This window comes from Crinia signifera, chromosome 5 (genome assembly GCF_055691185.1).
Source record: "Crinia signifera chromosome 5, ASM5569118v1, whole genome shotgun sequence".
Taxonomy (NCBI): Eukaryota; Metazoa; Chordata; class Amphibia; order Anura; family Myobatrachidae; genus Crinia; species Crinia signifera.
In genome coordinates this window covers 106246330-106259888 of record NC_139221.1, presented here as the reverse complement: position 1 = coordinate 106259888, position 13559 = coordinate 106246330, and the positions used below count along the sequence as shown (strand labels likewise).

The window sequence follows — 13559 nt, the reverse complement described above, 5'->3', positions numbered from 1 at the left end:
CGGGTGCGGATGGCAGCGGTGGTTGAGTGTCGACGGACACCGATGACTGGCAGCAAGTGCAGATGGCCGACAGCTAGCGTGGAGAGGCGTCAGCAGGCACGGATGACTGGCAGCAAGTGCAGATGGCCGACAGCTGGAGTGGAGAGGCGTCAGCAGGCACGGATGACTGGCAGCAAGTGCAGATGGCCGACAGCTGGGATGGAGAGGCGTCAGCAGGCACGGATGACTGGCAGCAGGTGCAGATGGCCGACAGCTGGGATGGAGAGGCGTCAGCAGGCACGGATGACTGGCAGCAGGTGCAGCTGGTCGACAGCAGGGGTGAGGAAGTGTCAACAGGCACGGGGGACTGGCAGCAGGTGCAGCTGGTCGACAGCAGGAGTGGCGAAGTGTCAACAGGCACGGAGGGCTGGCAGCAGGTGCAGCTGGTCGACAGCAGGAGTGGAGAAGTGTCAACAGGCACGGAGGACTGGCAGCAGGTGCAGCTGGTCGACAGCAGGAGTGGAGAAGTGTCAACAGGCACGGAGGACTGGCAGCAGGTGCAGCTGGTCGACAGCAGGAGTGGAGAAGTGTCAACAGGCACGGAGGGCTGGCAGCAGGTGCAGCTGGTCGACAGCAGGAGTGGAGAAGTGTCAACAGGCACGGAGGGCTGGCAGCAGGTGCAGCTGGTCGACAGCAGGAGTGGAGAAGTGTCAACAGGCATGGAGGGCTGGCAGCAGGTGCAGCTGGTCGACAGCAGGAATGGAGACGACTGGAGCAAACCTGAGAGAGCTGGAAGCAGGATGCAATTGCGATGTCCAGGAAACAGGTGTTAAACTGTAAGGACTGGAGGCAGAATGCAAATGCAGGGATCCAGGTAACAGGTGCTGATTAGAAGATAATGAATACAGGATACAGGTGTGGACTGTAGACAGGGAAAACTGGAATCAAGGATTTCACAGAGCAAGGGCAGGAGCACGGGCAGAAGCTTCCTCCCAAGGGATTGACAACAAAGTACTGGCGATTGTTTGCCCCAGAGGGCTCTGCCTTATCCCCCAGGGCAGATCTTGATTGGAGGAGCTGAACTGGGGATCCGGGCCATTGGTTGGCTACCACAAGATGGCGGCGCCCGGACTGGAGACAAACAACTTTGGCTGGTTCTCATACTGGATGTGCACGCTACAGGCCCCAGGAAGATGGTCGCAGCCGGGAGACCCAAACGCCGCGCTCCCCGTCCTGCACCCAGACGGATGGCCCGCAGGCCCCGCCGCCGGAGATGAACAGGTGAGCGGCGCGTCTTAGCAGCGGCCGTGACAGCTCCCAACATGACCCATGCCAGGAGGGACCAATTACTCTGCTGCTGGACTTTCCTCTTTATGTATGATTGCCATCACCTGTTTTTGAACAGGATAAGTGATGAGAAAGGTGTTTTACAACAGGTGATAGCAATCAAAAATTAAGCGAAAAGCCCAGGAGCAGAGCAATGTGTCCCTCTTGGAGTGGGTCATGTTGGGAGGTATGCCAAGTGCATGACGTCTTGTGCAGGATGTATCCTCAGGACGCTACAATAACTGTAGTGTGCATGTCTGGAGCGTCCAACTAACACTGAGGTCAGCACTGCAGAAACAATTCTGGCTGCAGGGTGCCATTCCATATTCAGGAGCCATGGCTGATCAGCAGTGCCACTCACAGGACTCTGTGCCCTGTGCGCCAGCACTGACAGCACATCCATCGTTATGACCCTGTAGAAAGGTGTTTCTAATGAAGTGGCCACACATATGTCCAGTTGTATTTCCTCTATGTGACTACACCTCCCCTTATCATACATCAATATTGGCATGCCCTTTCACCAGCCCTATACCTGGTACAAAATATCCATCTGATACCAGATCGATTATTGCATACTTACATTTTAGCATAGCCTGCAATTCAGACTACACATCCTCAAAAGGCCTTCTCAGTCTACACTTAGCCTATGAGCAATGCTCCATTGTGGCCCTATATACAGTATATGCACATTTATATAGGCAAAAATCATAGGCGAATCTAGGGGGTGGTCGGGGGGTGCACTGGACCACCCATTAGCCCATTTTGTAGCTGAGGGATGGGGCTTTTCAACGAGCCCAGCACCGTGTCTCTAGCCCCCTGGGAACCGGAGATACTGCCAGGCAAAGCTGGAACGTTTTCCCTATAGGATAACATGGGACCCGCTAATTCCGACCCCCACCCAGTTCAACGGCTGCCAGTTCCCCCTTCGGCATCACTGAAGCTCGAGGTTGATCTCAGTCACAGCAGCAGGGAGAGATGGAGTGACACTTTTGGGGGCATTGCTTAAGGGACGCTACATGTGGCGGTATGTGGGGGCATTACGCATAATGTGTGGCTTAATGTGTAAGGGGCATTACAGTGTGCAGCATTATGTGAGCAGCATTATGTGTAAGGGGCATTATGTGCGCAGCATCATGTGTAAGGGATACTATGGTGCGTGGCATCATGTGTAATGGATACTATGGTGCGCGGCATCATGTGTAATGGGTACTATGGTGTGCGGCATCATGTGTAATGGGTACTATGGTGTGCGGCATCATGTGTAATGGGTACTATGGTGCCATCAAGCAAGAACCCCCTAGCAATGAGCACGTAGGTAAGCAGCACTTATGTGGCTAATATGTAATGGGCATTACGGTTTGTTATATAGTATGTAATGGGCATCATGATGTGTGGCACAATGTGTAATGGGCATTATGGTGTGTGGCCTTATGTGTAATTGGTATTACGGCATGTGGCTTTATGTGTAATAGGTATTATGGAGTTTGCTAAAATGTGTAATGGGCATTACTGTGTATGGTCTAAAGCAGTGGTAGCCAACTCCAGTTTCGAGAGCTACCAACAGTTCCCATTTTCCAGACAACCTAGCTTCTGCACGGGTGCACTCATTACTAGCTGAAACATTTTAAACGATCCACAGGTGGAGCTAGTTACGTCACTTGTGATTCTGTAAGGTGATCTGGAAAACATGTACTGTTGGTAGCTCTCGAGGACTGGAGTTGGCTACCCCAGGTCTAAAGTGTAATACCACACCCCTTTTTGTGATGCCATGCCTCCTTCCCATGAGGTCCCCCTGCTATTATGTCTAGATCTGGGATCACCCATTACCATGATTCTAGATTCGCCTATGGCAAAAATATACACATTAACTCTCCCTGATGTTCTTTATTCTGTATGCTTCATAAATTATGCATATCCCTACAAAGGCTTTAAGAGAAAAAAATGCTCACCCCACTGTGCACCACAGTCATCCGAACACCTTTTCACCAAAATAAGTTATGGTATGCCCATCAGCGTGGCATGAAAATGGAGAGACAAGGCTGAAGGAATAGGGGGGCATGCCGTTGGACAGAGGGGATGCATGATGTGGAAGGTATCAGAAATGATCAGGCCTGGGACTAACAAACTAGGCAAGACCCAGGGGCATAACTAGATATTCGTAGGACCCATAGCAAAAGTTTATAAGGGCCCCCTGTTTAGCAACTGATGGTGATAAATGTATGTAAATCATATTACTTAGATGGTAAAGATGGGCCCCCCTCCGCTCTGGGCCCCATAGCAGCTGCACCCCTTGCACCTATGGTAGTTACGCCCAGACCCCCCTCATCACACATACACGCACGCACACACACACACACACCTACACACACACTCACTCCCATTAGGCACTATACTCTGTCCCATAGACAGTTAAACACACACAGCATACAGTCCCATAGTCACACACGGTCCCATATACACATACCCTCCAACATGACCCATTCCATTAGGTACAAAATGCTCTGTTCCTGGACTTCCCTGCCAGTGGCAGTTACAGAGGTAAGGCTGCAGCACAGTCCAATATTCAAAAAGGGGAGCCACACCTAATGCCACTCCAAGCAACACTGTCCTAGACTCACTGACAGTTGATGTGACCACCCCTCTTTGAATAGTGGACTGTGCTGGAGCCCCACCTCTGTAACTGCCACTGGCAGGGAAGTCCAGGAACAGAGCATTTTGTACCTAATGGAATGGGTCATGTTGGAGGGTATGTATACACATACACACAAACAGAACACAAAGCGAGATGCAGCAAGCAAGAAAGTTTAGAAACGCCATGTGTGTGCCGCTGGGGATGCTGGGAGGGATCTGGTAGGTCACTCACAGCAGAACTGCAAAAGAAGCCCATAGTCTTCTATGGGCAACACAGATTTGAAAATTGCATTTCCCACTGCATCCAAGCCCCAGAATGTACCTCATAGTGCATATGAGGACTGCGGCCAGACCTCAGGGAAAGGCATTTTTGGAGATTTGGCCACATTTTTGTCTTTGCTGCATCTCAGCTACAGTCACATAGACACACACACACACAGCAGTCAGTCCCAAAGACACACAAACACACACATACATACACACACCTGCCTCCAGCCTCACCTTTCACTCCCCCTACCGGCCCCACAGCTTACCACTGAGAGGGGGTCTGGGTGGCAGCAGCATGCAAATGGGAAGATCAGCTGCGCACATGCAAGCAGCTATGGTGGTATTATGAATAATGGGACCTACATATGTAGTGATTAAGGGGTATTTTCTAAGCAATCTCACTAGATCACTTAGAAAATGCCCCTGCATTGCTCCGTCACCGTGTGTAGGGGCATAGCGATAGCACTGCGCAGTCCTGCGCGCCGCTATCGTCCTGGCGATTAATATCCAACATGCTGGATAAATCGAGTTAATCGCTGGGGTCAGGGCCAGTGTTCCTGACAGATTGCTTAGCGGCACATCGCTGTGCGTTGCTCTGTGCTGAGCGATCTAGCCTCTTTTAGAACGCTCATCGCTACATGAGTAGGCCCCATAAGATCCACCACTGTTACATTACTGTTGCAGATTTAATATTATTTTTTTTAGAATTTTTACTTTTGATGCTTAGTTGACACCATTCCTTGATTACTGCTTATGACATAATACTAGAAATCAGTGCTGATACTGCAAACTATATGTGGCTAAAAGCAGACACATTCTGAATACTATTTTGTTTATTTTCTAGAAGAAATGGAGGAACTCCCATATGCTCTGCTATCACACAGTGGTGGGTCACTGGGATTTCCCAAACATTATGAACCCATTATTAATCAGCATTTCCAGATTGTGTATATGGAGGAATTTTCCCGTGACAAGAAGGCATATGATACAAAGATAAAGGCTCTCTTGATCTGGTGGCATCTACCTGTTGTTGACCGAGAGCTTCTTGATTCCCTTCCAAACCTTAAAATTATATCAAGCTCTGGAGTAGGGGTGGATCACCTGGACTTAAACCTTATATCAAGTTATGGTATTGCTGTATCCAATACACCGGGTGTGGGAGATGACCCTACTGCAGATATGGGAATGGCTCTAATGCTGGCATCTGCTAAAAATGTAGTAGAAGGTAAGTTAGCCTTTCAGTGTTCTACATCTGTTCTCAATCACAAAGGGTACCAATAGGTATTCAAGATATAGGAAGAACCAACCCAGCACATGCATTTTGTTCACATAGATTTCTGGAATCATACTTGCCTGTTCTTCCAGAATGACTGGGAGTTTAAGCAGAGTACAGAGTACAGTGAAGGCCACTGCCCAGGAACATGCTGCTCACTAAAGGAGTCATTGTAATCTGTTCGGATCGGGCAAAATTTTGCCCCGTTCCGATGGTTGGTGAACTGCGCACGCACACAGTCTTTTGTGCGCATGTGCAATTCCCCTTTGCAAATGGCTTCGGAAACTTGCATCGTTGCCGGGCCGTTCAAAGAGAGCAGAGTGGGCCGGGGGTGGATGGCGGTGGGGTAGGCTGTCATCAATGGGATGTGGGCATTCCCATGGGAATGGGGGCGGCTGTGTGCTAGGGGTGGCTGACGTAACATGACTCCAGACATGCCCTGTCTTAGTCCAGGCGCCTGCAAATAAAAGTCAGTCTCCACTGACTTATGTTTGCAAGCCCAGGAGAAATAATTTGATGGTTGGCGACCATGATTTCTCCTACTACGGACACGTGAGGGGATATGTTTTCATGGTTACGAGGGGATACAGCGGGGGGGGGGGGGTATATAGTATTTAACCGGGGCAGCGGGGTGGGCCTCTGGGACTCTGTAAGATGCGATCTTCACAGGTCACCGAGTCATCCAGAATCATATGTTTAAGCGAGTGAAATGCAACTATGATCAGGTGCCCCCTATGCTCTCCTATTTGCGTGATATGCCTGAAACATTAGCAGTGCTGAATTTATCTGATTGATGCTTGGAGTATGTAGTTCATAAATCAGAGTGTTGCAATTATTTGATTGATAAGTTTAGGCCTGATTCAGAGATAGATACTTTCGCACAGAAAAATCATTGACCGTAACTGCTGTAAAAAAATATACTAATGCTGCATGAGGTACCGGGAGGAGAAAAAAGCCTCCTGCCCTCATCTCGTAACGAGTACTGAGTCCAAAGACGCAGCATCAGCCATCTGAGTAAGCCAAACTCTTCATTTTCTGGAGACGTCTCTGCTTACTACATCATGCGCCATGTGACTGTGGCTTCCATGGTAATCCAGAATGATACATTATTTATATTATTACTAGAAGGAAAAATGTTAAACACTGAAGTGATTTATGTTTATAAATCTTTCTGTTTGTTTCCTGAGATTGCTAGTTTAATATTTCAGTCACAAGATATATAGGTTTTACTTACACAGTATCCTTGAAGCTAGACATTACACATAAAAGCATCACCCTTATATAACCCACAATATTTGACATACTGACCGTGATCTTCTGACCTCACTAACAAGGCCTCGGTGGGATGTCAGATGTGATCTGACCAGTCAGCTAAGCATCAGATGGCAGGATCTTGTTCAGTATGTGTGCCCAAATTTGAAAATAACCATGTTGCTTTCCATCCAGTTTAAATGGCATGTGGTCTGCTGTCAGTATTTTGTAAAAAGCACACCTGGTAAGGTCAGGTTGTTTTTCAACTCCGACAATTTATATTTTATTCTACAGCCAACAGATTAATGTGTTCTCCAGACACTAAAGAATTTGATTTCAACTGGGTGGGCGATGATATTACAGAGGCCACACTGGGCATCATCGGAATGGGAAACATCGGCTACTGCATAGCACAACGAGCGAAAGCTTTCAGAATGAGAATTCTTTACCACAATAGAAGCAGGAGGTAAGGCAAATGTAACAACTTAAGACAATCCCTTATCATTAAAAATTCAACACTGAAATATAATTTTAAAAATATTGTATTAAGTATAACTAAGCATTAGGCTACAGAGAGGAACGGCTAGGGTTAGGCTGCGGAAAGTTACGGTAAGGGTGTAGGCAGGGCCGGATTTGTCACTACTCACTAGGCCCGTGAGGTACGGGCCTAGGGGCGGCACCTATTATGGGCGGCAGCTGCCATTGTCCGTGACTCCCCTGCTCATCCACGCGGCAGAGCTGACTCTCCACCCGCCATCCTACAATTGCATTGGGCTCCATGCTTCCCCCATCCCCCCTGCTCACACCCACTCAAATGCCGGGGCGGGCGTGTCTGCTCCGGCTTCAGTGTAAATGCCTCACGCACCTGGCGGAGCTATCTTGGCCCGTCTCTGGCGGCTGTGTCCGGCAGCCGCACCTCCTCTCTCCTCACCCGGCTCACATGGGGCTGCGTCCAGCACACTCCTCTCTCTTCCCAACCCCCTCCTCCATAGCCGGCAGAGCTCAATCCATCCCCTGGCTTCGTCCGGACCGGCAGCAGCTTTGCCCCGTCCCCCGCACTCACACGGGGCTATGTCAGGCACTGAAGCCTCCCCTCCTTCATACCCAGCAGAGCCTCCTCCTTCACACCCTTGTGCCCTCAATCCATCCAGTGGCTATATCCAGCAGCCTCTCCTCCTCCTGCCCCCCCTCCTGGCTCACATGGAGCTGTCTCCGTCGGCGGTGGCTTGCACCAAAGCCCCCACCCAGCAGAGTTAGCTTCACTGTTCACTGCCCCTACAGGTTGGCTGCTTCCGGCAGCAGCTCTTCCTCCCCCCCCCCCCCCCCCAAAAAAAAACATGCACCCATCAGCTGAGCCCAGGAAACCCCCACCACCACCCTTGGTTGTGTCTGGGGACCCCCCTGATCTCTTCTCATCTGCAAGATGTATCCCTGTAACAGCAGCTGTGACTGACTTGTGAAGGGAGACAAAATTTTAAGTGACTGTGTCAGCGTGCCTTTGACTGTGTCAGTGTCCTTGACTGAGTCAGCATTTGTTCTGTTTCAACATCAGTCTTTGTGTCAGAATTGGTATGTCCATTTGTTTGCATCTGTGTGTGTCGGCATCAGTGTGTCAGCATGTGTAGTGGTTAGTGTGTGAACATCTGCCTGTGTGTAGGTATCAGCGTGTGGCTGGGTTAGTGTATCTGTGTCAGTATCCATGTGTCAGTGTATGTCTATGTGTCAACATCTATGTGTCAGCATCAGTGTGTCGGGGTTAGTGTGTGTCAGTGTCAGTAAATCAATGTCTGTCTGTGTGCCTGTGAGTTAGTTTCTGTATGTGTGTCAGCATCTGTCAGTATGTCAGCATTCGTCTGTCATTTCCTGTGTGTTAGCATCTTTTTGTGTGTGTTTCAGCATTTCTGTGTCCATGTAACAGCGGATGCCAGTCTGTCAATGTCTGTCTGTGTGTCAGCCTCCATGTATCCGTGTTTCAGCATCTGCCCATGTGCCGGTGGTTGTGTCAGCATCTGTCTGCCTGTGTGTCAGCATTTGTGTGTCAGCTTCCATGCGTATTTCAGGGTGTTTGTGTTAGCGTATTTCTGTGTGTCAGCTTCCGAGTATCAGAGTTTGTGTGTCAGCATCAGCGTATGTAACTGTAACTTTATAATGAATGTTAAAATCTGGAGGGGGGCGGCCAAAAAATGTTGTGCCTAGGGGCAGCCTGACCCCTAAATTCGTCGTTTGAAGCATGTTACTGTTTATAAATACCCAGTGCTAAATACCCAGTGGGCTATTCTAGTCTTAGGATAATATATCTTAACTATTATTGACCATTGTGATAACATTTTTATTTTTTATGTATGTGTATTCCCAAAGTAGGAAGTGTTTATTAAAATAATTTTACCTACACAATATTAGTCTATACATGTTTTTCACATGCATATGCTACCTATATTATGTATAATGTTCACACAAATGTACTTAAATAATGTATGAAACAGGAGTCTGGAAGAAGAAAAGGCTGTAGATGCTGAGTACTGCACTACCATGAGCGATCTACTTCAGCAAGCTGATTTTGTTATGGTCGTTGTCAAGTTGACACCAGACACCCACAAATTGATTGGAAGAGAACAGCTTCAATTGATGAAGCCCACAGCCACCCTCATCAACATCAGTAGAGGTACATAATTAAATTTAATCTAAATATACATTTATATATAAATATACATGCCGTGCTGCTTTCGTGCTGATTTCTTTGGCCTAGAATGAGGCGAGAGCTAGTGGGGCTGCGGAGGTGTAGTCATCGCTAGCTTTACTATCCAGCCAGTCCTAGCAGTGGATAATAGCCTCCTTCCAACAGCCACTGGACGCCTTTTCAAACTTTCAGTGCCTGGAGCTCGCTCTCCATCAGAGACACACTCCCTACGCCCGAGTCTGCCTCTGGAGCCCCCCAGAATCGTGAGGCCTGTCACAGTTGTCCCTCTAGACCCCCCTGTCACCGGGCCTGCCTACAGATAGAGCCACCCTCATGTACACTGCCTATGGCACTCACCCCGACAACGCGTTGCAGCACGCCTAGTTGCATGCCAATGCAATAAGTCTCACAGCATGGTGTGTGACATATGGCATTACCAGATGAGTGCAATACCAGCGATTATACACCAGATGTTGCTTTTGAAAATCACCACTGCGCATACGTCAGATGTCTTATCATAGGCGTGCGCACATTGAGTGTTAAGGGTGCACAGGCACCCCCAAATGCTGTGCCCCCACTAGGGTTGTCAACTCATCCCTTTAATCCGGGACACATATTAATTACACAGGTTCTGTGGCAGTTTAATACCAGGTGAAAGCCAGCCACAGAACCTGTGTAATTTATACCCCTTTTACACCAAAAACCCTGGTCGGACCCTGGTCTTTGAATGCTGGAGTATGAAGGGTCTATATATATAATATTTAAGGCAAGGCTGACCCAGGTTCAGTGTTTTTTAGGGGGTAGATGGGGAGTGCTGTCCCCGGGTGCTGGAAGGAGGGGGGTCCTTGCGGCTGCTGAGGGGAGGGGGGTACCTGTCAGCCTGAGGTCGGAGCTCACTCAGCGGAGGAGATGATGTGCGCCGCTGCTGTACCACTCCCCGCAGCCGCGAAGTTCCTGCGGCGAATGTACAGTCAGTGGCGGGGGTCCCTCTGGCGCATGGGAACTAGTACTAGTTCCTATGCGCTGGAGGGACCACTGACACTGACTGTCCATTCGCCGCAGGGACCGGCTGCCGGGGCATGGTACAGCAGCAGCGCACATCATCCCCTCCGCTGAGCTCCGACCGCAGGCTGACAGGACAGGTACCCCCCCTCCCCTCAGCAGCCGCAGGGACCCCCCCCTCCTCCCGCAGCAGCTGGGCACACCTTCCCCAGCGCTGCACGCTGTGGACCCGCTGCGGGTGCCTGCACCCGCAGCGGGACCATTTACACCGCCATTTACATGGGTCCTATCCGGGTTCTACCCAGGTCAGGACCTGGGTAGAGGACCCGTGTAAATGGACACGGATATACCCCATTTACACCGACGATGATCCGGGTCTGACCCGCAGCTGACCCGGATTTTTTCGGCGGTGTAAAAGGGGTATAATATGTGTCCCGGATTAAAGGGATGAGTTGGTCACCCTAGTCCCCACTCCCACACTTATTGCTGCTAGTAATACCAGCAATACCTTTTACCAAAGACATTTGCTTTTTAGACCTGTATTCCATTAAAATAAACGCCCATCAATCATGTGTGTTTTGCATAATTATTTGTATTACACCATTGTCATATCACTACATATCTGTGTCATCCAGATATAATTTTGACTGTATTTGCATGTACTGTTACACAGAGTAATTAAAATATTAAAACTGAAATAGGTAGGAGATTATGGTGTGGCTGAGAGGCGTTTTATATTGTAGCGAGTGCGAATTGCTGATGGTAGACACGCCTGATTGGCGGTGTTAGACAGACCCAATGGCGGTGTTAGACATGCCCAATAGGTGCTGCTGAGCACACCACTTTGACAGTGCACCCCCTAATAAAATGTGCTGCACACGCCTTTGTGTCTAATGCAATGCTATTGCGAAAGAATCCACATTGCGCATGCATGAAGTCTCCATTAAAATGTACTATAGCGCAAGAACTACTTTGCTGTAGAATACTATACTGTACAGTATGTTAAATTGAAATTTTTCTCAGAAAATACTATTGCATAGACGTGCGTCTCATTACGCTATTTATAACGGGTTATCGGGATAAGTGAGAGAATTTCTGTACATACTGTAAGCCAGACCAGGGTTAACAAAATGGCATACTTTACAGTAGGTCACCCTTGTGTAAGGTCACTGCTGGACATTTGTCTCATTATGCTACTCTAGTTAAACACAGAATGCTGCCACAGTATGAATGACATACTGTACAATACGAGCAGGCCAGACTCAATCAACGAGCAGGTTAACAAAATGGTTACCGGGTTTCAGCCAGGGTTTCATGTGAACCCACATCTATGGAGCTAGCGACGGCAGACTGAATTAAGCTGCAGCTATCCATAGATGATGTTGTTTAATGTACTCCCTATTTTGAAATCAATCATGACCAAAAATGGTAAACCGTAAACAAACATATATAAGAGAATACTTCTATTTCATGTATGATTCTGTTCCATGATTGAGAATTCTTTTCAAACTCTTTATTGCAGGTCAAGTAATTGATCAAGATAGCTTGGTAGATGCCCTTAATCAGGGAATCATCAAGGCTGCTGCTCTAGATGTCACTTATCCAGAACCTTTGCCAAGGTAAGACCTTTATGCAATAGAGTTCATGTAATGTTGGACTAAAATGTGCCCAAAGTGCGCTGATTATTCAAAGTAAATATGTAAATGTATGGGGGGGGGGGGGCTAGTAATGTAGTTTTGTAATTTAGACCACATTACTTTTCAGCTATTTAAAAAAAAAAATATTATTATGAGCATTTATAGGGGATTATTTATCGAAGCTGTTCCATCCTGTAAACATGCGGTAATGACCAACTGGGTCCAAATACAGAAGTGAAATGATAGAGTTAGCTGTCACATAATGAGCAAAACAGACCCAGGACCATAACAGGGTTATTTCACTTCTGTATTTGGACCCAGTTGGTCATTACCGCATGTTTACAGGATGGAACAGCTTCGATAAATAATCCCCTATAAATGCTCATAATAATATTTTTTTTTTTAAATAGCTGAAAAGTAATGTGGTCTAAATTACAAAACTACATTACTAGCCCCCCCCCCCCCCCCCATACATTTACATATTTACTTTGAATAATCAGCGCACTTTGGGCACATTTTAGTCCAACATTACATGAACTCTATTGCATAAAGCCCTGACATGGAAAAGAGGACCTTATAATGTTACAATAAAGGGGAGGGACACCTGGAGAAGTAAGAGGCATGCCTCCTTTGGAAGCTCTGTAGCAGCTCCTTCGTGGTTTTATAGGCTGCATGCCCTGGATTGTGGATGGCACACCCCTAGGTACAGCCCTGAGTAGCCCAAAATAACGTTTCATCTTCACAGTTGATGCAATATGCAGGATAAGGAATATTCAGGATGGTATTACAATTTTTTAAAAATGACTATTTGCTATTGAAGTGTTATTTATTTATAACTATGTTCTTTTTTCTCTGCAGAAATCATCCCTTGTTGACAGTGAAGAATATTATTTTGACTCCTCATATAGGAAATGCAACAGATAAAACAAGAAGGAAAGTTGCGGAAAAGGTTGCAAGAAATGCAGCTGACATTGTAAGAGGCCTGCCCATATCAGATTTAGTGGCAGCCCCATAATTACAATGTAAGGCATATATGGTTTAGGGTTATTATAAGGTATTGGGTCAGCATACCGGTGTTTGGGAAGCTGGTAATCGGAATGCCGGCACTGGGATCTCAAAATTGCTTACAAAGCTAATGCTGGAATCCCATCTGTCCTCATCTCGATCATAAGTATGCCAGGGTTGGTTAAAGTCAGACTTCCGGGGGGGGGGGGGGGGGGGAGAGTTATTTATAGGCACTAGAGGGAGGGATAAGTTTAGAAGACTATGGGGGCTAGGGGGTAAGGTTAGGCTCTAAGAAGGGAGGGTTAAGGCTAGACTGTGGGGGCTAGGGGTAAGGTTAGGCACTAAGAAGGAAGGGTTAGGGCTAGGGGTAAGGTTAGGCACTAAGAAGGGAGGGTTAGGGGTAAGGTTAGGCACTAAGAAGGGAGGGTTAGGGCTAGGGGTAAGGTTAGGCACTAAGAAGGGGGGTAGACTTAGACTGTGGGTGCTAGGGGTAAGGTTAGGCACTAAGAAG

At 47.8% G+C, this 13559-nt stretch overlaps 1 protein-coding gene across 2 annotated transcripts in view; it reads left to right on the top strand.

Annotated features, from left to right (window-relative positions):
* The window catches only part of LOC146079521 (glyoxylate/hydroxypyruvate reductase B-like), a 36103-nt gene extending 22870 nt beyond the window's left edge, over window positions 1-13233 (top strand). Inside the window, exons 2-6 of one of the 2 annotated variants that reach the window (XM_083186261.1) lie at window positions 5048-5428; window positions 7022-7193; window positions 9211-9389; window positions 11929-12025; window positions 12902-13233. In XM_083186261.1, coding sequence (XP_083042387.1) covers window positions 5053-5428; window positions 7022-7193; window positions 9211-9389; window positions 11929-12025; window positions 12902-13058 — 981 coding nt within the window. In that variant the 5' untranslated portion in view covers window positions 5048-5052 and the 3' untranslated portion in view covers window positions 13059-13233. The remainder of the gene's footprint in view (window positions 1-5047; window positions 5429-7021; window positions 7194-9210; window positions 9390-11928; window positions 12026-12901) is intronic. The other variant, XM_083186262.1, reaches the window with a different exon arrangement.
* Window positions 13234-13559: the final 326 nt, after the last annotated feature.